The 26,548-nt window shown below is 40.1% G+C and overlaps 1 protein-coding gene across 2 annotated transcripts; it reads right to left on the bottom strand.

Moving 5' to 3' along the window:
* Positions 1–5: 5 nt before the first annotated feature.
* On the bottom strand, positions 6–25,898 carry LOC129102489 (synaptic vesicle glycoprotein 2C-like). 2 transcript variants are annotated; one of them, XM_054612662.1, is made up of 12 exons: positions 25,292–25,898; positions 15,034–15,214; positions 11,851–12,002; positions 7,288–7,421; positions 5,580–5,669; positions 5,379–5,489; positions 5,200–5,288; positions 4,478–4,642; positions 3,501–3,634; positions 1,551–1,754; positions 1,305–1,464; positions 6–279 (listed from the first exon to the last, which is right to left on the bottom strand). In XM_054612662.1, the coding sequence occupies exons 1-12, from the start codon at positions 25,896–25,898 to the stop codon at positions 96–98; spliced, it is 2,211 nt and encodes a 736-aa protein (XP_054468637.1). In that variant the 3' UTR covers positions 6–95. The 2 variants fall into 2 exon arrangements, with proteins under 2 accessions (XP_054468637.1, XP_054468639.1); XM_054612664.1 differs by lacking the exon at positions 1,551–1,754.
* Positions 25,899–26,548: the final 650 nt, after the last annotated feature.

Raw genomic sequence — 26,548 nt, 5'->3', positions numbered from 1 at the left:
CGGTAATATTCAAATAAATCACAGTCCATGGTTGGATGTTTATTCAGTAAACGGAGTGAACACCTGGTAAACAACACACTGTTCCGTGTCGGGGTTTACATGAGGACATTGGCTCGAGTGTCTGGCAGTCGGAGGCCCACCAGCCCGCCGCCAACCAACACGGACGACGCCATCAGGATGGGGATGGCCTTGGTGATGCCGACCAGCGAGCCAAAGATCAGGTTGCCGAGCACCGCTGCCAGCTTACACATGGCGTTACAGAAGCCAAAGCCTGTTCCCCTGGAAACGAGAGCAGAGAGTCAGGACTTGAATAAGGAACTGTGCTGCAGTGTTTATTTTGAAGTAGTAAATTGCTCAGGATTCATTTTTTCTACAGCTGAATGACATGGTGGCTTTTTTTTGGAGCCTTGGTGTTTTTCTCATGAATAATTATATATTATCAGTGTGAAAATGACCATGCAGCTTAAGTACGTATCTACAACCAACATCAGAATCTTAACACACTTTATTCACTGATAAATGACGTCCATTGAATTGGATGTTTTTCAGTCTTAATATTTATGATATTTTGAGATTGCAATACTTGTTAATATAACAATTAATACTGCATTGTAAATCGGTAAATCGGTTTGTCATCGGGTCAAATCAAGCATGTGCATGACCTGAATTTTAAAAAATTAACATCACAGATTTTCAGCATATTGAGATGAAATTACAGGACATATGAGTCTGATAATCAGGTTTCTTTCGGACAAAAAAATTAACAAAAGTTAATTCTATCAGAAAAGTGTTAACGTATGAGGGGCTTTATGATTTATTATATGGAAAAGATAATAAAAGGCAGCCAGAATATGATAGTAAAGTAATTTCTTGTGATATTATACAACTTTTTCTCAAAATATTTTAACTTTTTCATTAAAATGTTGAAAAATTGGAAATATTTTACAATAAATGTATTTATTTATTTTTAATTTTATTTAACTGTTATTTATCCTGGAAAATCTCATTGAGACAAAGGTAAAAAGAACAAAACAAGTAGAATAAATTAGTAATCACATAGTAAAGGTATAATAAATAAATAAAAACAGTCCAAACTGAAATGATATAATCAGTCTGAATGGTTGGTATATATTGCACAGTGTACTGCACAGATTACTTGTATTGCACAATGGCTATATTGGATTGATTATCCTCAAATGTGGACTTTTTTAAAACTAGTATCTGAATTATTTGTCTAAAATCTTTCTCCCGGATTCATACGATGAAGCACAAACATCTCTGGCTCATAAATTACTCTGACTGACCTCCTGTCTGTCGGGTACAGCTCGGTGGTGACCACATCCAGGGAGTTCCAGGCGGAGATACTGAGGCCGTTGTAGAGACAGAGCATGAAGATCATCATGGACTCGCTGGTGCCGAACCAGAGGAAGAAGCAGCTGATTCCTGACAGCACCATGGAGCCTCCTGCAGGACACAACGCAGGACGTCTTTAACGTCTCGGACGCAAAGATACAGCAGGAGAAAAAAAACCTGAGAATGTTAAGTCATACCTAACATGCTCAGACGGCCTATTTTGTCCATGAGGAGGGCCGAGACGATGTTGCCGGGCAGAACAGCCAGCGTTCCCAGGAAGTTGACAAAGTAAACCCAGTAGGCGCTGTAGTCGTCGTCAAAGGTCATCTGACAGCCCGTCTTGTTGTGGTGGAACGAGCTGTTGATCACTCTGGAGTTCGTCAGTTTGACGTCGTCAACATCTGTAAAAGTGAGAGAGAGGTTCTTAGTGTCATACTGCGTTTAAGGATCTTTTAACTGGTTCTGAACCAGTCTCAGTTTAGTCCTGATCCTCTATAAGACCTCCATCAGTAAACGAGACCATCAGAGAGAAGATCGTCTGTTTCTATAAAGTTATTCTTAAAGCTCGTCATCGGAGCCACCGGGTCGGATTCTGGAGAAACCAGATGAAATCATGCAGGTTCACCAGAAACTCCTTCAGCTCAGACTCCAGCAGAGACCAGTCCACCGTGGACAGACCCAGATCCAGCAGAGACCAGTCCACCGTGGACAGACCCAGATCCCAGACCAGTCCACCGTGGACAGACCCAGATCCAGCAGAGACCAGTCCACCGTGGACAGACCCAGATCCAGCAGAGACCAGTCCACCGTGAGACCCAGGCCGTATTGCTGGGCCAGCTGGAGGGAAGGGAGTCACGGGAGAACCAGAACCAGGACTGAGCGGGGCAGACTGTCAGACCCTGCTGCAGTAAAATTGGAGGTTTTCTAAAGGGAGTCTGTCTCTATTATGGTATATTATATTGTGCTCAATAAAGTTATGTTTAATTAAAATACTACAAACTAATAATCCACTTCAGAACTACCATCCCCCATCTAACTCTCAAGAAAGCTTATTTCCAAAAATGTCAAACTGTTCCTTTAATATTTATGCAGCTTTCTGGTTAATAATAACCTAAATAAAGCCTTACAATGTGAGGGCATTTTAAAATTTGATTAATACGAATCTCCCCTATAAACTACATGCATATGATACTAACATTGTGTACTAAATAATCTGAATAGTTAAAATGTCTGTGGTCTCTCTCCCTAAATAGAAACGGTGTATTAATAAACTTCAGCTGCTGCAGCGAAGAGAACTCTCTCCTCTCTCACCTCTGCTCTCATGACGCACTCCCCCCTCCTCCCTTTGTCTCCATCCTCTGCCCTCTGGAGACACACTGCCGGGGGCAGAGAGACTTCATTTCCCATGGGGCATTACCAGAAACCTGACGTGCCCTTACTGTTTCCATGTTCAGCGCTTTTTTCCAGAGCGCTGGAGTGAACTATTTTCTCCCACAAGGTCTGATTCAGCTCCAGGTCCTCTCAGGACATTTTCAAATGTCTGCCCTGCATTTCCTTTTCTTCCTGCTTGTGTTTTTTTTCTGACAGCAAAAATGATTGGATTGCACTTTTATAACATCAGCCTGCATTTATTAATATAATAATAATAGTTTTGAATGCTTCTGCAGATGCTTTGGTACCAAAACAAGTGATGAAAGGAGACATTTTGGAGATTAAAATTCAGCTCTTCAAAGAATCATGTTTATGTGCAAGCATCTGAAACATCAGATACGATAAAAAGCATCCCTGCAGGAGTGTTCTTTTGTGGTTAGAAATTGACATTTTCAAAATGCTCTGCAGCCGAGGTCTCCTCAGTTTCTTTGATAACTACAGTCGACTGAGTTCAGAGAGGCAATCTGTGCCGGGGCGGAGAGGTTAAGCAGTAATTTAGTGGAATAACAAAAGCACAGCCATAAATGCTCAAACTCATTCTTTCTTCCTCAGAAGCTCGGCTGTTAGACCAGAAATAAACTGTCAGACAGAGACTGAGTGAGACTTATGTGTGAGCCAACTGCAGTATAATAGGATGTTCTGGAGTGGAAGTGAAATGATTCAGTAGAGGAAGCTGTGTGATGTGAATGTGGGTGAATCTGCAGGTGAAGACTCACCCGTGTTGTAGAAGAAGGAGTCCACGAAGGTGCAGTTTTTAAAGTAGGATCCTAAGGAGGAGACGTCTTCAAAGTAGCAGTTGATGAAAGAGGAGTCGATGAATGTGACCGCTTTGAACTTCATACCGATGAACCTGTGAGGAGGAGCAGAGAAGAGATGGAGGCGGCATGAGGACATTACTATACGTATACAAATGTGAAAAGAATCAACCAATAAAAAAGGATCATATTTTTGACAGTAAAAGGTTTTGATACCAAATGTATAGTTTGAAACAAAAAGGCTCAAAATCTATGCAAATGACATCGTGTTTTTTTAACCACGCATTCTTCTTCAGTGTCAAAACCTGGGGCCTGCATTACCCACAATGCAACTCCACTTCCGACAGTTGCAGATTTGAGCGTTTTGTGCTGGTACCAGCTATCGTTATACATACTTTAACTTCTGATACTTCAAGTGCATTTTGCTGATAACACTTGTGTACTTTTACAAACTAAAAGGTTAAATGCAGGAATTTTACTTGTAACAGGGTGATGTTGTTACTTTTACTCAAGTAAATAAATGATAGTATGTTCTTCCATCTCCTCTTAACGTAGGATTAGTGTGTCCATCCTGTAGCATGTCTACAGTGATATGAGAAGTGATCTGTATGATCTGCTGCACGCTGCGCTACACGGTATCATGTTCCTGATTTAATCTCTTAGTAAACAGTAACGATGGAAAACAAAAACAGTGTATATCTTCTCTCTGGGCTTTGTGTGAGTGAGAACCAGAACCAGTGAGAGAGAGAGAGAGAGAGAGAGAGAGAGAGAGAGAGAGAGAGAAGGCTTTTCATTTCCTGGTGTTGGGGGAGATAAAGGCCGTTGTTTGTTTGTGGGAATGACGGATAGAACTGCTATCCCACAACAGGACGAGAGGCTTTTTGAAATAACAGAAGTCAGTTTGTCCATTCATATTTTTTTTCTTTTTTTTTTCTTACCTGTCATTCTGAAAGACCCCGTTCCGGTGGATCTGGTTCTCCAGGGTGAAGTTGAAGGTGAAGTCTTCGATGCGTTCGTTGTTGTGGATCTTCACTCTGGAGGCGTAATCGTCGGCCTGGAGGTGTTTGATGACGTCGGGGAACCACACAGAGAGCCCATAGTACCTGTACACACACACACACACACACACACACACACACACACACACACACACACACACACACACACACACACACACACACACACACACACACACACACACACACACACAGCAACAACTTTTATTTAATTTATTTGTAAAGAACAAGATTGGCCTTAGAGGGCTTCAAAATCTGTACAGCATAGAACATATTCTGTCCTTGGACTTTTACATCGGAGATGGAAAAACGTTCCTGAAGTAAGAGTTAAACCCACATAAAACATTACAATATTTAACACGGTTAAACAAATCGATACGATAGAAATTAAATAAATGTAAAATAATATAGTAAAATAATATAGTAAAATGATTTAATAAAATAAATAAAATAAATAAAATAAATAAAATAAATAAAATAAATAAATGTAAAATAATATATTAAAATAATATAGTAAAATAATTTAATAAAACGATGACATCACATAAAAGCCAGTCTGTAAAATGGGTTTTAAGAAGTGATTTCTCTATATTTATGACAATATAAAGAAGTGTAGATGTTGTGCTTTGCAGGAAATCTCTTACCCAAAAGATAGAGTGAACCAGACCACAGCCAGCTTTATGGTGTTGTCTTTCACTGGGTAGTTGAAGCATCTCATAAAAGTCAACCAGATCTGTAATAAAAAGGAAAATAGTTGAACTCAATTTAAATCTAATAAAAAAAACGGAATAAAGCAAACCAGGAGAAAGAAAGGAAACCTTACTCCTCTGAGCTCAGTCTTGATCTTGAGGAGGACCTTGAGCACCGGGTTGGCCGACTCGTTCTGCATCTCCACCAGATCGTCCAGCTGCTTGGGGACTTTGATCCGGTTCACCTGCAGGGGGCGACACCGTTCTGTCACCACGCTGATGGCAGTAAGTTAAAGCAGCAGGAATCATGGTGGAGTGTGAAAGTGTGGACTCACCGTGAAGACTCTCTCGGGCTCCCCGCGGGCTCGCATGTTGGTGTCGTGGATGTGTTTGAGCACCATCCAGGCCTCGTCGTGTTTACCCGTCTGAGGGAATATGTGTTACACAGTATAAATACACATCAGGCTCTCATTCGTACTAAAGTTAAAGGAGCTGGTCAACCAAACTGACTTTTCTACTCTGGAGGACTCTAACATCTATTTATAATCTCATCATGTCATTACTCAGGTTTGCTTCTACTTCTTCTTTTTTTAGGCAAATAATACATATTTATAGTAACTGCATAAGTCATATGTGCTTTGCAACTGCAGCCAACCCCCGCCCCGAGTCAACATTATGGGCTATGTGCTACTACTTGCATTTCGGCAAAATGGCAGAATTAAAAGTATGCCGAATTAGCTATTAGAAGTTCCTGTTTGTAATGTACCCATGCATGAACAGACAACTATTTATATGTAGTGTAACGTAAACAAAAGACAAAGATCCCTATGTGCACAGTTGAAAATTGAGATTGAGGTGCACTTTTTGTTTTACTGTCCTATCAAAGAGGACATAAGGGATGTTCTCTTTGGTAAAAATGACCTCCATTTATGTTGATTTCTTTCTGGCTAGATGACATGAAAAACTTGAGTTGTGCTTTAGGACAGGGACCTTTCTTGTAGCAGATTTTATTTGCTAGGCCTCGGAGAGAAGGCAGGATATTTATGTTTAAGATCGAGCAGGGAAACAACATGTAATTCTGTAATTAAACTAAATGTTTGTTGACTGCAGCTGTATCTGTGGTTTCTTATAAACCCATGAAGGTTGGGCAAGTTATGTGCATGACATAAGAAATAAAGAAATCAATCAATCTCTGGATTACTCTGATCCTGAAGAAAATCCCAAAAAGTGATGATTCTGAGGCAAGTTCTGGATTTATAAGGACCCTCTCTTTTTTCATTGATGTTTTAAAGCGTCTAAAATGTTACAATTTACTTTCATGAGCTGAAAACACACTATGAAAGGGTAAAAGTTGACAAAAACAGACAAATCCCAGACTGGTAACAAAACCATGGTAATGTAATATAATATAACAATATATAATAATAATGTCATTCATTTGCTTAGTTTTAACTGTTATTTATTTTACTGCTTTTGGTTTAACCATGCCTTTGAGTACCTATTTCAAGCACTGTACAATTATTTTTATTATTATTATAAAAAAGTATAGAAAAACATAGAAAACATTGAAAAGCAGATTGAATTCAGAAGTTCTGGAGCTATAACGAAAGTCTTTTTTCTAGGATATCTAAGCAGAAATCAGAGATAATGAAATGCTAGAGAAGTGTAAATCACACTGAAACTAAAATCATGTCTGTGGGTTTCAGATTATGTGCATCATAGTACTATCCTGTTGGTGAGCGGCTCTAATCTGCTGTCAAACTTTATCAAACTATATATCTAACTTCGCAGGAATCCATTTTTCCATTTCACCTCATGCAGTATTTTTTGTCCCCCCCACATTTTGATTGCTAAAATGCATTAATGCAAAAATTCTATTTATTGCTCAACATTTTACTGCATTTATTTAAAATGAAAACATATTTTTGCGGAAATCAAAATATTTCTTCACACAGGTTTTGATATTCTCTGACATCCATAAGAATCCCTGTGATTAAGAATATTAACGGTGCTGCATCACAATATTCTGACTCTCTCTCTTACCTCCAGGAAGAAGCGAGGGCTCTCGGGCATAAACGTGAGAGCCACCACTGCAGAGACACACGGCAGAGCACAAACCACCACGAACACCCTCCAGCTGTGGAACTGGTAGGCCGAACCCATGCTGAAACTCCAGCCTGCACAGAGACACACAAAACACACACATTTAGTTCATTCTTATAACACAAAAATAACTCCAAACATGGATGAAACAAACACTGAAGGTGATCATTGGGTTAACGCATCATTCATTCATTAGTATGAATATTTCACCACCATAAAGAGAAGCTCAAAAGCCTAAACTGTATACATGGTTAATGGACTACTGTTTTAAAGCCTCTAGTTTTGGGCATTTTGGCCTTTGCCATCTTGTTTTTTGACTCCCGGATGGACAACACCACGGTAATGTAATTTAATATAATAATTTATAATAATAATGTCATTAATTTGCTTAGTTTTTACTGTTATTGGTTTTACTGTTTTTCGTTTTTACCATGTAAAGTACCTTTTAGTACTTTTTAACCGCTATACAAATAAAAAAAAGAGAAATATTATAGAAACAATATGTGACAATATGTTGTGAGTAAAAATCCCTCAACTTTTCTTTTAACACAGGACACAAACGCTGGTTTACTGGGTGAAAGTCCTGTGTTTGTTTGACCTTCAAGCATAGTGTTGATGGTCGATATGTGACGGAGCATTTTCAGTGTAAGTCTGAATTTATTTCATACAGTCGAGTCTGTTTCATCGGGAAAGTGTGTTAGCATGGACTCTGTGTGTGTGTGTGTGTGTGTGTGTGTGTGTGTGTGTGTGTGTGTGTGTGTGTGTGTGTGTGTGTGTGTGTGTGTGTGTGTGTGTGTGTGTGGCCCGTGGTGCTGCTCGGGCCTGTACCAGTACGAACCTCATTATGGGGATTATAGCTTTAATGGAGTGGAGGAGAAGGCTGACCGATTCAGATACTCAGCAAGATTTATGTTCCTATTCTACAGTAGGTGAGCACACACACACACACACACACACACACACACACACACACACACACACACACACACACACACACACACACACACACACACACACACACACACTGTCCTTGGCCATTGTTCGATTTTAAAGCACTGGTAAACAGACAAATTCAGCTTTCAGCTCACACTGCGACACACACACACACATAGCAAAATATAAAACACAGTTATTTTACCGTATCACGTTCTTAACACCAAAAAAAAGACAAAATGACACACACACACACACACACACACACACACACACACACACACACACACACACACACCTGGCCTTTTTCCACCAATCGATGCAAAGAGCACTGCGGCGGAACCTACTTCCCACACACCACTGCGTCTCAGAGAACAAAAAACGTGTTAAAACACTGGCGTCTAATCAATTGTCCTCAACTATGAGACGCAGCTCGTACGCTCCCTCACATGAATAGAGTTTGTGACGACAGACAGAGAGCCTTTGTATTTAAAACGTATATCTTTAGCCACTACAGAGCCACATGAGACATGAATACTCAACTACAACTGCTTGTGAGCTCACACATTGTTTTCACTCACAAAACTCGAATAACTTCTTATTGTGGAGTTATTCAGTAATTATTGAAAGCAAAAATTTATTTTTGGTGTCACAGTTAATGTAAAGAGTCAGGAGAGTTTTCACTGTAACTATGAATATGGATCTCTAGATATAGATATTTCACAACCTCATAAAATTCAAAGAATTCTGAACTACTAGACATTGTTGTGTTGATAAAGTGATTGCTCGTCACAAGAAAACAGGAAATAATGAAAAGCAATCAATGGGACTAACGTTAAAAAAGGTGATAAATGTACCAGCAGTACATATTAGTACATAAAATGACCAATACCAAATGCAATACCAATTCAATGTTTGTAATTGAGCTGCTAGAGTTGCTACTTCACATTAAAAGCGTTCAACCGGCGAATCATTGGCTGAGCAGAGCAGCGAACAGAAACAAATAAGCTGTTCTGCATTGAGCTGCCCTCTGTTTCCATCACAGGGATGCCATCACTGCCTCGTTCTGAGGTAGCCTGACACGCTCTTATTCTAAACTGCTCAGTGTACCATGACACAGCAAAAGCAAGATGCCTTAAAGCTGCATTCTCTCTACTGTCCACCAGGGGGCGACTCCTCTGGTTGTATAGAAGTCTATGAGAAAATGACTCTACTTCTCTCTTGATTTATTCCCTCAGTAAACATTGTAAACATGAGTTTATGGTCTCAATCTCTAGTTTCAAGTCTTCTTCAATACAGCATGATGTTCATTTAGTAAATGATGCTCCATTTAGAGTCAAACAGACCATAAAGCAGGGTATGCTTTAGGGCGGGGCTATACACTGATTGACAGGTCGACACCAGAAACGTATACAGCGCCTCAACGTTACTCATCAAAAATTCAAGATGGTGACGGAAGACGAAGAAGAAGAAGAAGAAGAAGAAGAAGAAGAAGAAGAAGAAGAAGAAGAAGAAGAAGAAGAAGAAGAAGAAGAAGAATCGGGAATGTTGCAGTCTTCATTTCAAATGCACAACAACAGCCGTGTTTGAAGTAACACACTGGACACAGTGTCCTACATGAAAGAGAACTAAAGGAAGTATCCTAATATAAAGAGCACAGTTGTCTTTTTCCTGCAGAGAATGTGATGTTTTCTTTCTGGTTCTTAGCTCTTTATTTTCTTTACATGTTTGTATTGATCTCATTCTATAGATAAGAACACCACTTTGATAAGGAACTTAATCAACCTGCATTAACGAGTCACACAATCAGACAAAGAAACCCTTTCTCTTCACTCGTACTCTCCTTTTACATTTTTTGTCTCCTCCCTTCGTTGCTCTGCTATGTCCCCTCACCTTTCGATTATCTCTGACACCGACCACATAAATCACCCCACCTCTCCTCCCTCGCTTGTCCTCCTAATCTTTTCCTCTCTTCCTCTCTTCCTCGTCCCCTCCCGGATTGATTTCATTTCACTCATTTCGTTCTCATCCTCCTCCTTTCTCTGTTTATCCTCCCGCGCTACAACCTTTTATGTTTTCCTCCCTTCATGTACCTAGTTTTACCTCCGACATTATCACATAAAATACCATGAAATGAACACAGATTGTGGACCTCTCAGTCCTGGTTTGGTAAAAAAAGAATAACTAAAATGAAAAGCGACAGCTGATAGTTTGCCCGCCACACCCTCTAAACATAAAAGGTCATCATATTTACTGTGCAGTATTTTCTTCTTTCTGCTGCTATTGTTGGAGCCTCCACCTACGCCGCCACCTGCTTCGTGTTCCTCTGCACCCTGGAGGGCCTTCTCTAAATTAAGCCCTATGGTTTCGGGAAAGTGTGTTTTATGCAATGCAACCTGCATGTTATCTATCGTGTTGCGATGTGTGTGCATCACTACAGCAGGGAGCATCATGAAAAACAGAAGAGAATCACAGCCGAGTCAAAGTTTACTGCTGTTTCTATTTGCAGTAATGTTTTAAACTAGTGATGCGGGGGATTCCTGACGGTGGGAGACCTCTGCAGAGATGAACGTTAATGTACATAGAGTCTCAACCTTTTCTGCGGAGGGATGCAGCGTCATCATGGCCAATCAAATACGTGCAAGAGCACAAGATCAACTTGTAACATGAACGCTGTATTCTGACTCGTGTTTTGGCGTCTAGAGCCTTTAAATGCAATAATGTGTTACTTGCTTAACGAACAGAACTTGCTGACTTTTGTAGGTAAACGCAAGAAAAATGTACTTGCGTTACTATTCCATACAGTTGTGTGAGGGTACATTGATTCTGTGCATTCACAGGCGATGAACTGCATGTTTTACTGGGTGAAAGTCTGCGTTTGTTTGACCCAATCATCCACCGTGACCTCCTCCATGAACTGATTTTGTCGATTTTTATTCTACGTAATTTGCTTTGAAAGTCTAATAACAACGTGGATGGGTTTATATTGGAGTTAGTTTAAAGCCCTGTGTGTCTCATACAGACGCTAAAGGTTGCCTTGGTATCAAACACCAAATGCAATTGACCTAAAGTCAGTATTTGACTTGGTTTGTCCAACTGGACTTCCTGGAACAGCCCCTGCCTCCATGCATGATTTCAATGGTTTCTTTCTTGACATCAGTACCTCTTTATTATCTTTAAAATTCAAACTCAGAACTTGTTTTTATCCCACAGCTTTCTTTTAACCGATTGTAATTGTTTTAATTGTCTCATTTGAGCTGTTACAATTAGAATGTTATGCTTCTTTCAATCTTTTTGAGAAGTGCTACACAAATAAATTCTCTCCAAGTCTCCAAACTTTAAGACTGTTTAATGAGATGAGGGAGAAAAATCACAGCAACACTGATGAAGAAAAAGTCTCTAATGACTCAAAAAGTGCCGGTTGGCGCTCACATCAGTGTGGCGTTCTGTTTGGCGCTCACATCAGTGTGGCGTTCTGTTTGGCGCTCACATCAGTGTGGCGTTCTGTTTGGCGCTCACATCAGTGTGGCGTCCTCGTGACTCATGCATTGGGTCGGTGTCGTCGCTCACCGTAGTGTGGGATGATGGCCCAGGCCATGGCTGAGGCATAAATCCCTCCGATCATCCAGAACATGCACAGCCAGCTCAGATGTTCTCCTCTCTTCTCCCGGGCCAACACCTCCGCGAAGTAGGAGAACACGATCGGCACCGCTCCGCCGATCCTGCAAAAAAAAACCAACAACAGTGGGCTGAAATTAGCTATGAATGCTTATTATAATAACATTAATGAGTGTGTGTTACAAATATCTATGCAAAACAAATTTATGGTTACAGAAAATCATTTGTCACTCTGATAAAATCTGTGAACTCATTATGTGAAAATGTACAAAATCATCACTTTAATCGTCACGGAAAAACATGATTTGAAGTGAAATATGTAAACTAACACAAACAGAAGAATTTCAATCATGTCCCAAGAAAAATTCCTGAATGAAACACAATGTTTTTGGCCTCATCTGGAAGCAGAAACATTCTCCACCTTCATTGTTTGGATAAAAAATTATTATTTTTGACTACCATTACATTACATTACATTACATTACAGTCATTTTGCAGACGCTTTTATCCAAAGCGACTTACAGGAAGTGTATTCAACATAGGTATTCAAGAGAACTACTAGTCACCAGAAGTCATAAGTGCATCTCCTTTCTTAAACAAGCATCTAAAAGCATAAACCAGAGCAAAAGTACAGTGCAGAAACAAACTAATACGAATACAATAAGTGCTACAAACTAATACGAATAGGATAAGTGCAATAAACTAATATGAATGCAATAAGTGCTACGAGGAAGGCTCAGGGTAGTACTTCTTGAAGAGGTGAGTTTTCAGCCTGCGCCATAAGATGGGCAGTGACTCTGCTGTCCTGACGTCAGTGGAGAGTTCATTCCTCCACTGAGGGGCCAGGACAGAAAAAAGAAAATGAAAAGGCACCGTACTGAAGGACTCAGGATATTACAAATGTGTATCTTTACTTTGACTTTTCCTCACACTTCCTTGTTGCATTATTGCACAGAGTCAGAGTACAGATGTGAGAATGCCTCACTTTATATACAATCAACTCGTTTTATTAATGTGATTGTGTTTATGTGACTGAACTGGACCATCAGAGTCCATCTATCTGACTGGTTTGTTTCAAAAATAATGATGACTGTATGCATCCTATTTTTAGGATGTTTATTTAAAAGGGACCTTGTATAATAAACATAAACCTCAATAATTTTCAGCCCCAGTCCCAAGGCAGGTGAAGAATAACACCAACAGCATGTACATTACATACAAAAAACATTATAAAATACTGTTTCACTACATACATAATCACAGGATGCAACCAGTATCTACAGAACAGTTGTGGTTGTTTCATTAGTTAATAACGGTTTATACAATTTAAATGAATGATTGCATTCGTGATTTCTCCTTTAACCAAAGCTTAAGCATCAGAAAAAATTACTAAAAATCTTGGAGAAGTTTTGATATTCAATTGAATGGAAATCCAATGTGTTTGTGCCTTTAAGATAAAATGCAAACTGTGCAGATTTTGTGGATATTGAGTGGATGACACACAGTTGAAGTCGTTGTAATTCTGTATGAAGGCCACTGCATAAGCCCATCATTATGTAAAAAATGTTTTTCTCTATTTGTCGAGGCAGCTAATGGAAGCAAAGTTAATGAGGTGAGTAAAAATCTTAATGAGACAAGCAGAATCTAGTCAAACATGCAACAACACTCAATGCTGGATGGTATTTATTGAAAACACAGCGTTTCAAGGTGTTTCATTTTCACAAAAGTAAAAGTATGATCTTAAATCTCTTTAACCCCCAATATGAGTAAACACCTGCATACAGAATGAGATTTAAGTGATGAAATAAAAGGTAAAGCTCCTCATTAAAAATGTAACACAAAGCCATTAAGCTGTTTGTTTTGGACTCAGATAGAGTTTACTGGGTTTACTGGTAAATAAACACAAGTGAGCTGAAAGTGAATCAGGAGCTTCTGCTGCCGGAACGAGACGATTAGAGAGAGAGCTGGAAACAGACTGGACCTGTGGGCTGTAATGGATGCAGATATTATGAACACATACACACTCAAATAAATGTTCTCTCCTGCAGCGGTCTGAAAATGAAATGTTTTCATCATTTCTTGGTTTGACAGCTTTCTCAAACAATGCAGTGGGCCTCATGCAAGAAGAACTCGTACCAACAGACTCCTTCTTAAGTGGCTTGAAGGAGAGATTCAGGAGAATTGATCATATTCACCAATATTTTGCAATTGGTTTAAATTTGTCAATTTCTCTTTCACTTATGGATTGTATATTTCATTACTTTAAAACAGTTTTGAGGTTGAAACCCTGTATACATTACACTTTGTAACTGCAGGTTTCATTATAGGCTAATATAACTCTGAATTTATACGTAAAGATGAACAATGTCGCCATTCATTTAAATTGGCTATTGTTACTATTGCCATAAAGATATCAATATAAACATTTTAAATGATTTGACCCCCTCCCTTTGCAGTCGTCAATGGCTTTGCTATGGCAAGACGTTATTCAAATCGAACCATTTCTTCTTTATTTCAGCAATACCTCATTTTCATGCCTTATTCTAACTTTGGTTTAGGAGACAAAACTAAGTAGTGTTGTTTCCTAAACCTAACTAAATTGTTCCCTGTGAAGATGGAGGTTTATTTTGAAAAGGCTGTATGCATATAACCAGCAGAAATCAACACGCGTTGCTGACTTTCGTAGGAAAACGCACAAAACATGAGAAGTAACATTTTTGTTAGAACTCAAACCAAAATTGTCTGAGGCTACATTGAAAAAAGTAAGAAAATACAAAAATGTTCTTGCATCAGGTGCAATATTTTTCTAACCAATCGCATGGAGGCCCTCAGGCACCAAAAGCCTTGTGCAACTTTTATTTACATTCTGGTCTCATTAATATAATCTGAAGTTAATCATAAACCTACATGAGCTCAAGTCATTAGCACTGGTTACACAATTAAAAATGTAGCGGTACAAACACATATATTATATTAATATATATTGTCTTGCTCTGCAGTTTGACGTCTGATATGTAATTGACCTTTATTAGCGATGTCATCAGACCAGCGCTCTCACGCACAGATGTTCATTCACTGCACTCGTCTCTTTTCTGCAGACGTTTTGTTTTTTGCTTTGTTTCCAAGAGAACTCACCCGAAGCCGGACACCATGCGGCAGACGAGGAACATACTGTATCCCTGGACGAAAGAGGACAGGAAGGCGAAGAAGCCGTTGACGGACAGGGATATCAGCAGGCACTGTTTACGTCCCATCCGGTCCGACAGGCCGCCCCAAAAGAAGGCGCCAAACATCATCCCCAGATACACGATGCTACCTGGAACCAGAGAGAGAACCTTAACGATCTCAACTATGACGAGTCAAAGGGTTGTTAGAGAAACGGCTGAGGGAATAAAACACATATTACAACATTGAAGCATTGAAATTCAAATGTAAGATAAACTAAGGTTTTTTGAGCCAAATACAAAAAACAATATTCAAGTTTTTGAAAAGAAATGATAATATTTGATAATATTTACATCAGATTTTTGTTTTATAACTTAAATATAAAATTAAACATCTTTAAAAAAGATGCCTTTGACCGACTGATTTCACAGTTTACAGACGCTCTCTGATGGACAAAACAAACTGTTAAGACACTGAGATATCATCATTTTTTCAGTTTATGTGGCAAATTTAGCAAATAGTTGCCTATTTACACAACAAGCAGACACAGACTAACATAATACTTTATTTGAAGTTGTGTCCTTGGACTCTCGAGAATGAAAGTCCAGTTTCTTTTATCTCTGTTTTGGTCTCCACCAACTCCGAAAGGAAAAATCTGTCTGTTCAGCAGCTAAATGTGCCACTTTCTTTACCAGTTAGTTGTTAACTTTGTCTTTCTGGTATTTGCTGTTGAGCAGGTCGTCGTTCGTGGATTTATCAGATATTATAGATTATAGAGAATTCTTTTGTTTCAAAGCAGTTGTATAGATCAATTTAAAAGAGCCTATTTCCTCTAAATTCTTACATTTCTTCTGAATAAAGCTAACATATCGTAGCATAGCAAAGGCACCATGATTCAGTTGTACAGCATTGAAAAGCTACATGTCCATTACACATTAATGAAAGACATTGCAGTGTTAGATTGGTCTGACAGCTGGTGGCATTGCAGGTATTCATGGTTGAGTATTGCATTAGTCTTGGACACACACAAACACACACACACACACACACACAAACACAAACACACACACACACACACTCAGCTGAAGCATTAAGTGGTGCTTTTCCAAGTCCATCAGTGGAGTAACAGAGCTCAGACGGAAATTGTTTTTGTTATTTCCCAGCTATCGACAGAACACTGAGGACCTCACATAAAAATGAACGTCTGTAGCAGAGCCAGGATCAATAAATTGAGTTTGGAGCACAACAACACTGTAGATCAACTGTAAACTCTGACTGGAGGGAAGGTGTAGTTTTGCTTTTTCAAAATCCGATGGGTCAGTATCTGGTAGCAGGCAGTGTTTATCCACATTGCGTGATAGAACTAGATTGTAAAAGGATTACGTTACAACACCTGCTAATGTGCACAAAGCCTCTATTATCACACTTCAATAGAGGCTTCATTTTACATGGGAGGCGTGTTTGCATTTCATTTACCTATCTTATATATGGTTCCTCTGAAATCTGCTTTTATTTTTTCCCAAATACTGTGTTTTGCATAAAATTTCAATAATGCATAAGAAAATATTCAAAATGTTATAAATAACAATGAATTTGATGTAGCAGAACATTGCACTCATTTGTTGAGACCAGGCTGAAATATCTCTTGTGCTATAATGAAGATTTGACTCTCTTTATCTGGTAACTGATCTTCCTTAAAATGACTTTGGGGGAAACAGCAGTTGTTGACCTCAGAGAACTGCTTTTAAAGTCCTTTGTGCTTCTGCTTTTTTTTTGCTTTGCACTATTTATTTTAACTGCAGAAAGACTTAAATGCTATAAATTTAGCTGTCAGTTTTTTGGAAGTTTATGTTAATTTGCTTAGGTGCTGGGAGAAACATTTGTAAAACCCTGATTTTCATGAATTGCATTCACATTTTTTGCAAATAATGCTTTTTACAGCTGATTCCATTTTCATCATGAAGTTCCATCCCTATCCGAGCTGCTGAAATCATAGGGTCCTATAGTATGAATAACTTGATAAGTATTTAGTATCTGCAGTTTCTAAACAGAATGTGATTTATGGGAAAGCGTATGAACAGCACAGCACTTTTAAAGTTGATAGTTCTGAGATTGGGAGCATTCCGATTGCCTCTCAACGGCTCTAAACATGGCGACACATAAGCCGGTGGCTCGTAGCTAACGATGCTAACAGTACAAATAACGGGGAAAGCGATGTTGAGTTGGGTGAAGTGTTTACTGCTATATTAATGTTCAGAATGTTAAATACAGCTCCTGAGTAGATTACAGTCGTACGGCGTTCATATGAGTTGGTTGCGGTTGTGTTGAGGCAACAAAACCGCTTAGTTAGGTTTCAGAAAAAACACATGGTTGGGCTTCCAATACGTATATAAACAAAGTAACATAAGTACAAAAGGAACCCTTAAAAAATAGGTAATAAAACTTTTGCTTTCATACAAGACACGAACACTGGTCTCCTCAGTGAAAGTCCTGTGTTTGTTTGACCCATCCACATCCTTCCCCAGCTCCACTCCGCCCACCATAAGTAGTCTTCCTCACTGTTTATATATCATTTTCTCTTCCTCACTTGCTCTGAGTCTAGCAGAATAGCGTGTTTGGGTTTACGTTGAAGTAAATGGCGTAAAAGGACAAGCAAGCATGGTGTTGTGATAGGCCGCAAAAATGACTCAAGTAGTTAAAAAATCCATCTGGTGAGACCAGGCTGAAACACGTCTCGAGGTATAATGAAGATTTGACTCCTTTAAACGACTCCATCTGGTGATTTAAAGTGACTTTTTGAGAAAACAGCAGTTGTTGCAGCTCTGCTTTTAAAGTCCAGGCATTCGTCTCCGGCTGCTGACGCTTCTTTTTCCCCGCAGGAAATCGGGGTCGTTTCTCTTCCTGTCCCCGGCAACATGCAGCGTAAAGGAGGGGCCGGTGGAGGAGGGTGGAGGTTGTCAGGCCGGTAAATAATCCACTTTACCCTCTATGTGCTAATAAAAATGCTAATGCATTTTGGGGGGGGAGATGTTTGGCGAGGCAGCACCATAAACAATGCAGACGGAGGAAAAGGAAGCCTGTTCTTTTTTGTATTCCCTTCCTCTTTCTTTTTTTTTTTTTACCTCCCCTCCGTGTTTGCGGTGATGGGACAGATATGGTGAAAGTAGAAGGTCTTATCACGCTGCACAGACACGGTGCTGAGAGCTAGTGATTCATTACAGGTGACAGCCACTGGACTATCTATGCACAGCTGCTGCAGAGGAAAAGCTCTCCTTTTGGCAGCGGGATACAAAGAGCCGGCTGCACTATACAAATATCAAAGTGAATATCAAAACGGCTGCATTCTGCACAAACTGGTGACATCTTTTGATCGGTGTAAACAATGCATCAAGACGCGATCTGGTAACGCCCGCTCATTTGTTTTATGGCTCCCCGTACACTGGGTCTGTGTGAGTAATAAAGGGGGAGGGTGGTGTGGAGGGGGTGATGGGGCATCTGAGACGCATTATGAATCTTTCTGAGATTGGATTTGAGATCGGGTTCAAACTGAGGTCAGACCTTCAAACCTCCACCAGCCTCAAGATTGCAGGGCTTTTATGCAAATGAGAGCGGGCCAGTAGGAAGAAGTGGAGCTCTGGAGAAACGTCTGTGTTTAACAGTTTGGCCTCGTGCAGCACACTTAGCTGAATATCTTGAGTGCAACACAACAATTTAAAAAGAAAAACACTGTTTTTTAAACGTGATATCAACCTCAAAGTGTGAGAAAACAATTAGACAATTGCAGCTTAACATAGAGGTGAAAAAAGGAGCTTTTAAACAGGATGCGTTCAGCTAAAGCACTTTGTGGTCACCAACGTTTCGAAAGCACTCAGAGCCCAACACACAATCTCTGCATTTATGACTATAGGATGAAAGAATACGTTTAGCCTCAAAAGAAGCCCTGAGTCTTGGCTGTGAACGTAAAGCATAAGACGAAAGTCAGTCAGGAAAAGCCAGGGGACCAACAAAGTCATTAGGATGTATCCTCTGGGAGCCATGAATGTCTGAACCAAATTCAATTCAATTTGTTTTTTATAGCCCAAAATCTCAAATTCATAATCTGTCTTTGGACCCTAACATCGGAAAAGGAGGGAATCCACCCAAAATAAACCCCTTAATGGTAAAAAAAACATAAGGAAGGAACCTCAGGGAGAGCATCGGAGGAGGGATCCCTCTCCAAGGATGGACAGAAGATCAACTTTGATTTATTTGCGTAATTTAGTTTCTGGCCTATAGACGAGAAAAGTCGTGTTTTCGTTGAGTCATCCGCTGTCAGGTTGGCTGCTTTGCCAGGAAGTGAAGGCGTGGGCAGCTCTGAGGCCTTCAGTTAGCCGTTAGCAAGCTAGAAGCTTTTTTTCCCGTTAAATAGTAGTTAGTCAGTAGTTAGCTTTTGTTTTAATAACTAAAGACTGTGCATTCAGATTGCATGGACCCAGTAATAAAGGGTCAAATGCTGCCCCCCATTTCTGTGTAACCACACATGTTTAAAATCCGTCCAGCAGAAACACTGTGGTTTGATTCTACGACTTGTTAACTCTCAGTAAAGTTGTACTGAGCTCACATGAACTTCAGTGCTAGTCTTTCTCTTCAGCAGAAGCTCCCAGCAGACGGTGTTTCTGCTCTTTTTACCGGTACACTCTGCAGCTTCTCTGCACCCGGAGGGATCAGATAACTCTAAGTCTTCACACATTCTGCTTTTTTTACCTCCCTATGGTAATTAACTTCTATGTTTAAGGGTAATTCTCTGCTCTGTTTTGTCTCCACGCCGCCGTGCAGCGTCCAGGCATGGATGAGAGGAGACAGACAGCCGTCGGTGGAATCAGGCATTGAGGACATGATGTGAGAGCTGCAGGATCTCAACAGATGAGGGGGGGTTCCCAGAGGATGCTGGGTGATTGGCAGGTGGTTTACTGCAGGGAATGAGAGCAGAGGAGGGAGGAACAAACCCCCGGGAGAAAAGCACATTCTTTGGGTATTAATTACATCGACACCTGCTGATTTGTTTTTCTGAAACGGTGGAGTTCAGTGAAAACACTCAGACTTTTGCTGTACATGTTGACAGCATACAAGAACACATTCTAACGCCAAGAAGATCTCTGATACACACATTTGCACACTTTTGGACCACATAGACCAACCAGGCTGGATGCAATCAACTATCATAAAGGAAAAAGTATTCATTCTCCAATCAGTAGATCAGGATGAGTTCAGGATCAGTCAGGAATTTTTATGTTCAGCTGCAGAATGAAGACGGGAGACAATCACTCTTTTTTGGGACACAATTTAGAGACAAATTATAAAAAACGGATGCAACTTATAGTTGGAGGAATTTTAGATTTGTGTTTTAAATGTATAAATTCAATAGTAGCTGATAGAGCAAGAAAGACAAAGATGGTAGATATTTACTGCTGGTCATAAGGATGTTAGCGTAGCATGAGATAGCTACTCGTGTTACAGCATGACTTAAACGTGGAATCAAAATACTGTTTATTTAATAATTCATTGTGTGTTTATTATGTTCTATCTTCAAACTACCTTCATATGCTTGTTTTCTCTCAGATAACAGTAACGATTTTCATCCCTTATCACAGTGTAAGTCCAAATGTGAGCATTTACACATGATGTGTTTGCCTCTTCAGATCCTTTATTAGTTAGTTGATCAGTCAATAAGCCTTTGAAATACTTTCCTTAAAAAGTTTTGATCACAGGCCTACAGAATGAATTAAGCCTCTTGTTCATGTCGTACATTTTAATCAACTACAAGAAAAACACACCGACTCAATGGTTGCTGTTTTAATTGTCACCTCTCTGCTTGGACAGTTAGGGACAAATAGATCCTGGTTCTTTGTTGTGAAGAAGAAAGAAAGAAAAGGGGACTGAAGAGATGGAAGTGAATGTTGCTAATGTCCGTCTGCAGCATCAGCTGTCGATGGTGTTTGTGATCGAAGATGTCCAACGATAACGGAGCAAAACCGAGCATCCTCAAGATGCTAACGGTGGTGCAGGGGAAACAGCAGCAGACCAAATTAAAGCCATATGTGGTGGAAGGGGAAAGAGAGTGGAGGTGAGTATAAAAAGCGTCTCCCTCTCTCCCCTCTCTCCCTCTCTGGGGAGGTACGTGAGCCAGTCGACCGTGGCTAAACTGCAGTGAAGCACAATGCTGCAGAGATGAACTCCGGTCCGTATCGTTACGATCACGAGTGTAAGAGAGGGATTACAGCGGGAGGGTAACAGAGAGGACAGACGACAAGAAGGAAACCTGGAACATCCCGTATCTGGATAACATCTCACCTTTTGTGTATTATAATAAAAGGGAAAGATATTTTGGGGGGAAATTGGGACAGTATTTGGAGAACATTATGGAGAGAAATACTAGTGATGCATGATAATGAAAGAGGGAATTTTGAGGAGGAAAATAAATCAAATCACGTCCAGTAAATATGTTAATGTAAAAGCATCATATTGCAGCATTTTTGTTCCTTTTTTAAAAAGATAGAGTGGGGATATTTGTCTATTTTATACTGAGTCATGGAATCAATACTGAGTCATGGATTCAATTGTAATGGCAGTGGTGGAAAGTAAATTTCGACGTACTTTATTTAAGTATTTCCATTCTATGCTACTGTAATTTCTACATCTCTGAGGAAGATGATGTACTTTTAACACTACTTTAACTTAACATTACTAGTGACGTTGTATAAAGATCAAGCTTCACTTTTCAGACCTGGAGGTTGCTGCCTTGAAATGTGCATTTCCTCTTTGCAAGAGCACTTTAAAATGATAATTTCAGATTAAAAGGGTCAGTAAACTGCAAATAAACCCCCCTCCCCCCGACACACAAACATTTCCCAGCAGTAGTCCTCACATCAGACTGCTTCGGCTTCACGTGGCTGGAAAACCTCGTCCCGCCTAATCAATATCTATTTCTGTATGAGTTGTTGATGTAGCACAGAGAACATGATCCAGCAGAAATAAACCTCACCCACTGCTAGTCTGCTACTTTAGATACTCTGCTGCTGCAGCTGTTTGTGCTCCTCTGAATATTATACTGTATTTCCATTATTCACAATCATTTAATGTGAATGAATTATGCAAAGCCCCTTAATGCTCAGACATTAGATCACGCTGTGTAATTTGAGCTAAATATTGTGCTGTGATCAGATTTGACTGAGCTGGATGATCTCTGTATTATTCTTTTTATTTTATTATTTCTCTTGTGAGTCTTTGTTCCAGACAGATGTTCCACCTAAGAGGCTGTTATTGATCACTGAGAGTTTCTGACCTGCAGTCCTACAGTAGGTTTTCCAGTTCCTCTTTTTCAATGACAAATGAAGACTACTGACATATGCTGGTACAGTTATATCCTCTCAGCCAATGTTAAAGTGTCTTAAAGCTGCATTCTCTCTCCTGTCCATCAGGGGGCGACTCCTCTGGTTGTATAGAAGTCTATGAGAAAATGACTCTACTTCTCTCTTGATTTATTCCCTCAGTAAACATTGTAAACATGAGTTTATGGTCTCAATCTATAGTTTCAAGTCTTCTTCAATACAGCATGATGTTCATTTAGTAAATGATGCTCCATTTAGAGTCAAACAGACCATAAAGCAGGGTATGCTTTAGGGCGGGGCTACACACTGATTGACAGGTCGACACCAGAGACGTATACGCCGTCTCTACGTCACTCCTCCTTAGTCCAAATATGGTCACTTCCTGTTTATTGGTTCCAAAAATGCCAAGATGGCGACAGACATATCATTAATTGACGGTTCGTATAGTACTCCTAATTTTTCATATGTTTTCTTACAAAGTTAAGCTACTCATGTCAATTTCAGCTAGGTCTTTTCAAAATAAACTTACGTCTTTACAGGCAATAAAACTACTTGGTTGGGTTTAGAGAAAGATTTTGAAATACTTAATTAGGTTTTAGGAACAGGAAAAGGAAACACTGTCTCCTGGGGGAAAGATCTGTGTGTATTGGCTCCATCCTCCTGCTAATTACAGGGATAACATACAAAATGATTTAATGGGAATTTTGGTTGTTCAACTGTTGTCTGGCAAAGACACAGGCGAAGTGAGGAGACGCAACACTCAGCTACTTCTTTGATGTCTGTTCGGTGTGTCAGGGCCTTAACTACATTCACAAGTGAGCACACACACACACACACACACACACACACACACACACACACATCTTACTAATGCAGTGTGTGAGCGAGCTGGTATAATGACTCATTCTTGCTATTCTCTCCCTCCCGTCTCCCACTGAGAGATGAGTCAGAATACGGGTGAAATCTGGGTGAATAATAAACCATCCTACTCTAAAAAAACAAGCAGCGTAGGCATTCTCTTTTGGGTTATAAAACCAGGCTGTCATATCGTGAAAAGACAGAGAATAAAGGTGATTTATTTTCTCTAATCTTCATTTTTTAAATGTTAATGACTAAAAGCAAATCTTTTTTTTCACAAGCTTTTAGGTTTAAAGTGTATGGTTAACAGGAAAAACATTTATTTCAGAATCAATATTATAATTATTGCTATTATTACTATTATTCCCTTATATAATACCATTTTCATTTTCTAATCTTGTATGCCTTAATTGATGTATATCTTCTTATCTAGTATGTCTTGTTATGTATAATCTTTGCCTTCACATTGTGTTTGAACTGTGCTTTATAAATAAACTTGACTAATGCTTTAATGTAACACTAAACATAGATACACATATGCTGTATATTGAGAAACATGTCCAGCATCTATTTTTAATATTAATGAGACAAATAATGAGGCAAAATCCCACATACATACACACAACCTTCCCTTTTAGTGTGCGAGAGAATCCATCCACAGCAACACACCTCCTACTCATGAATCCAAATACCTGGTGCCATGACAACCATCTGGTGAGCTCCTAAAGCAGCGACAGTAGTTTTAAGTGTCTCCATGTGCAACGCTGCATGTCGTAAACAACACAAATCATTAGCAGGTTGCTGGTTTCTTTAATTTCATCAGCACCAAACCTGTAACTTCATGTATTTTATTTTTATCTCCATCCGACTGCATCAATCTGAATCCACCTCGATAACTGCAGAGCTGGTTTCTGAATTTCAGAGGGCTCACTAGACGTAAAAGTCAGGATTTCTCACTGTCACTCACCAATAAGATACTCAGGATCTTGACTGTGTGACAGTCACTCTATGCTTTGAAACGATTCTCAGACGCATTCACAGACAGATTCAGAACATCCCTGATGACGTGGAGCGATGCAAGCTTTCACTCAAAAAATAAATATATAAACTGACTGTAAGCTGCTTCATCTTCCCATCACTGATCAAAGGAAATTCTGATTTCAACAACTTTGTGATTGGTTGTTAACCTTTAGTTTTCCGTTACATAATTAATATGCATCTTTTACTGTAAATTTGAGGCTTTCAGGTCAGATTCCCCTCAAGACTTGAAATCTTATTTCTCTATAACATTATTTATAACTGACGCAATAAGTAACAATCGAAGTTAAAGTGGGAAAAAGAACATTCTTATAGTTTGATCCCCCAAAAGAACCCTCTGTCTTTGATTGACACGGCTGTCAACATAAGCAAACAGCCCAACAGCTGTCGATGTCGGCCATCTTTACTGTGTGTTCTGTGACAATTAGCAAACGTAAGCATGCTAATGTGCTAAACACGAGTGGGGAACAAAGTAAACATTAGCATTGTCGCTGTGAGCCAGTAGCATGCAGATGTTAGCATTTTAAAAGCGCCATTGTGCATGAGTACAGTCTCCCAGAGCAGCTAGCATGACTAAAGACTCTCTGAAATGTTTCTAAACTCTGACTGGTGCAAGGAAATGTAACCTTAACTATCTGAACCACTGAGAAAAACACAAACAAATTTCTATCATGTGAAATAAACAAAAATGTTCTAGGACCCCATAACTCAAATAAAGAAGCTAGTTGAGAAATCAGGTGTTTTAAAGAGTAACAAAACAGGTTGGAAAGCAGTGTTTCTCTAACATCTCTGGTTGAAAGTCAGAAGGGTGCTTTGTTGCACCTGTGTCCACTCCCAACGGTGATGTCATGGTGCACTGGAGTACACTTCTACATCACTGCAGCAAAAGCAAGATTTTCAAGGTAAGACTTGTATCTAGAAACAACTCAGAAAAATGTCTGAATTTAAATGCAAAAAAAGCTCACCAAGCCATCCGGCACCAGAGTTGGGGACGCACATGTCCGTCTCGGCGCTGGGCAGCACGAAGCCCACGACGAACACCTCCACGCCGTCCGACATGAGCGCCAGCCCGAGCACGAAGAACAGCTGCCACTGGAATCTCCCGTGGCCGCACTCCTGCATGATGAGCTCGTACTGCTGGGCGAGCTCCTCCTCGTCCGACTGTCTCTCGTTCTCCAGCTCCTTGCGGCTCTTCAGGCTGTCGGACACCGGCTGACCGAGCGCCACCTGACCGTCCCGCGGCTTCCCGTCGTTGTGGGCCGGCACGCCTTGGTACTCGCCCTCGTAGATCTCGTCTTCGTCGTCGTGGCCCTCCGTGGCGTCACTGGAGGCCCCGTCCTCGTCGTTGGCGGCGTTGTCAGCATAGCCGCCGTCTTGCTGACCGTAAGTGTTGTAGTTGTTCTCTTCATCGTCCTCGTTCTGGAAACGGTTGTAGCTCCGATGAGTCGAGTATTCGTCAGAGGCACGGTCCACAGCTTTGCCGAAATTTTTGGCAGCGTGTCTCTTGGCCTCTTTGGCGATGTCCTTGGCACCTTTAGCCAAGGCAGTCCTGTTGTTATGTGTGTCATCCATATTGGAACGAGGAAATTCTGCACTAAAAGTCCTTTAATTCAAATCTCTTGAGATTTATTCCACCAAGTGCCAAAAATGTAAGGTGCTTTTTTGTCTTTCTTTCTGCTCTTCTAGAATCAGAGGCAGTTTATTAGTGCTGAGAAGCTAGTCAGCTGCCAGGACGCTAATGATTAAGTGATGATGTCTATTTCCATCGGATTGAAGTAGCCACAGACAGCGCTGAAACGGAGACAGTTGATCTCAAATTGGAAAAGATCCTCCGTCCTGTCAGAGCTCAGCAGCAGAGACCACCAGCCTGAGGGGACAGAAAGAGAAAAGCAAGTTTAGGTTGATTAACAGCTGTCACAAATACTCGCCTGCAGTATTTCTTGGCAAACTGAAAAATAACTTCAAAAGAGCATTTTGACACCGAGGCAGCCGAACTGAAGATGCAATCTACTACTGAAGTGGAAATGTTTTTACTAAAGAGGGTTAAAACAAAAGAGAAAAGATTCATTCAAAACAATCTCGGCAAAGTCTTGTATCTTATAAGAACCAGGACTGTTTGACTCGTATCCAGCAAAAAGTAACTGCCCTATTTTTGCTCAATTTTAATGCAAACCCATCGACATGAACACAATATTACAGACACCAATAATTATAATGCCATG

This window comes from Anoplopoma fimbria, chromosome 14 (genome assembly GCF_027596085.1).
Source record: "Anoplopoma fimbria isolate UVic2021 breed Golden Eagle Sablefish chromosome 14, Afim_UVic_2022, whole genome shotgun sequence".
In the NCBI taxonomy this organism is placed as follows: Eukaryota; Metazoa; Chordata; class Actinopteri; order Perciformes; family Anoplopomatidae; genus Anoplopoma; species Anoplopoma fimbria.
This window is presented reverse-complemented; position numbering and strand designations above follow the sequence as displayed.

Coding starts and splice junctions, on each gene's coding strand:
- LOC129102489 (XM_054612662.1), bottom strand. CDS start 25,898: ATGGATGACACACATAACAACAGGACTGCCTTGGCTAAAGGTGCCAAG. Junction 5,490..5,579: donor AGCCCGAGAGAGTCTTCACG/GTGAGTCCACAC, acceptor CGCCCCCTGCAG/GTGAACCGGATCAAAGTCCC. Junction 3,635..4,477: donor GGGGTCTTTCAGAATGACAG/GTAAGAAAAAAA, acceptor TCCTCCTCACAG/GTTCATCGGTATGAAGTTCA.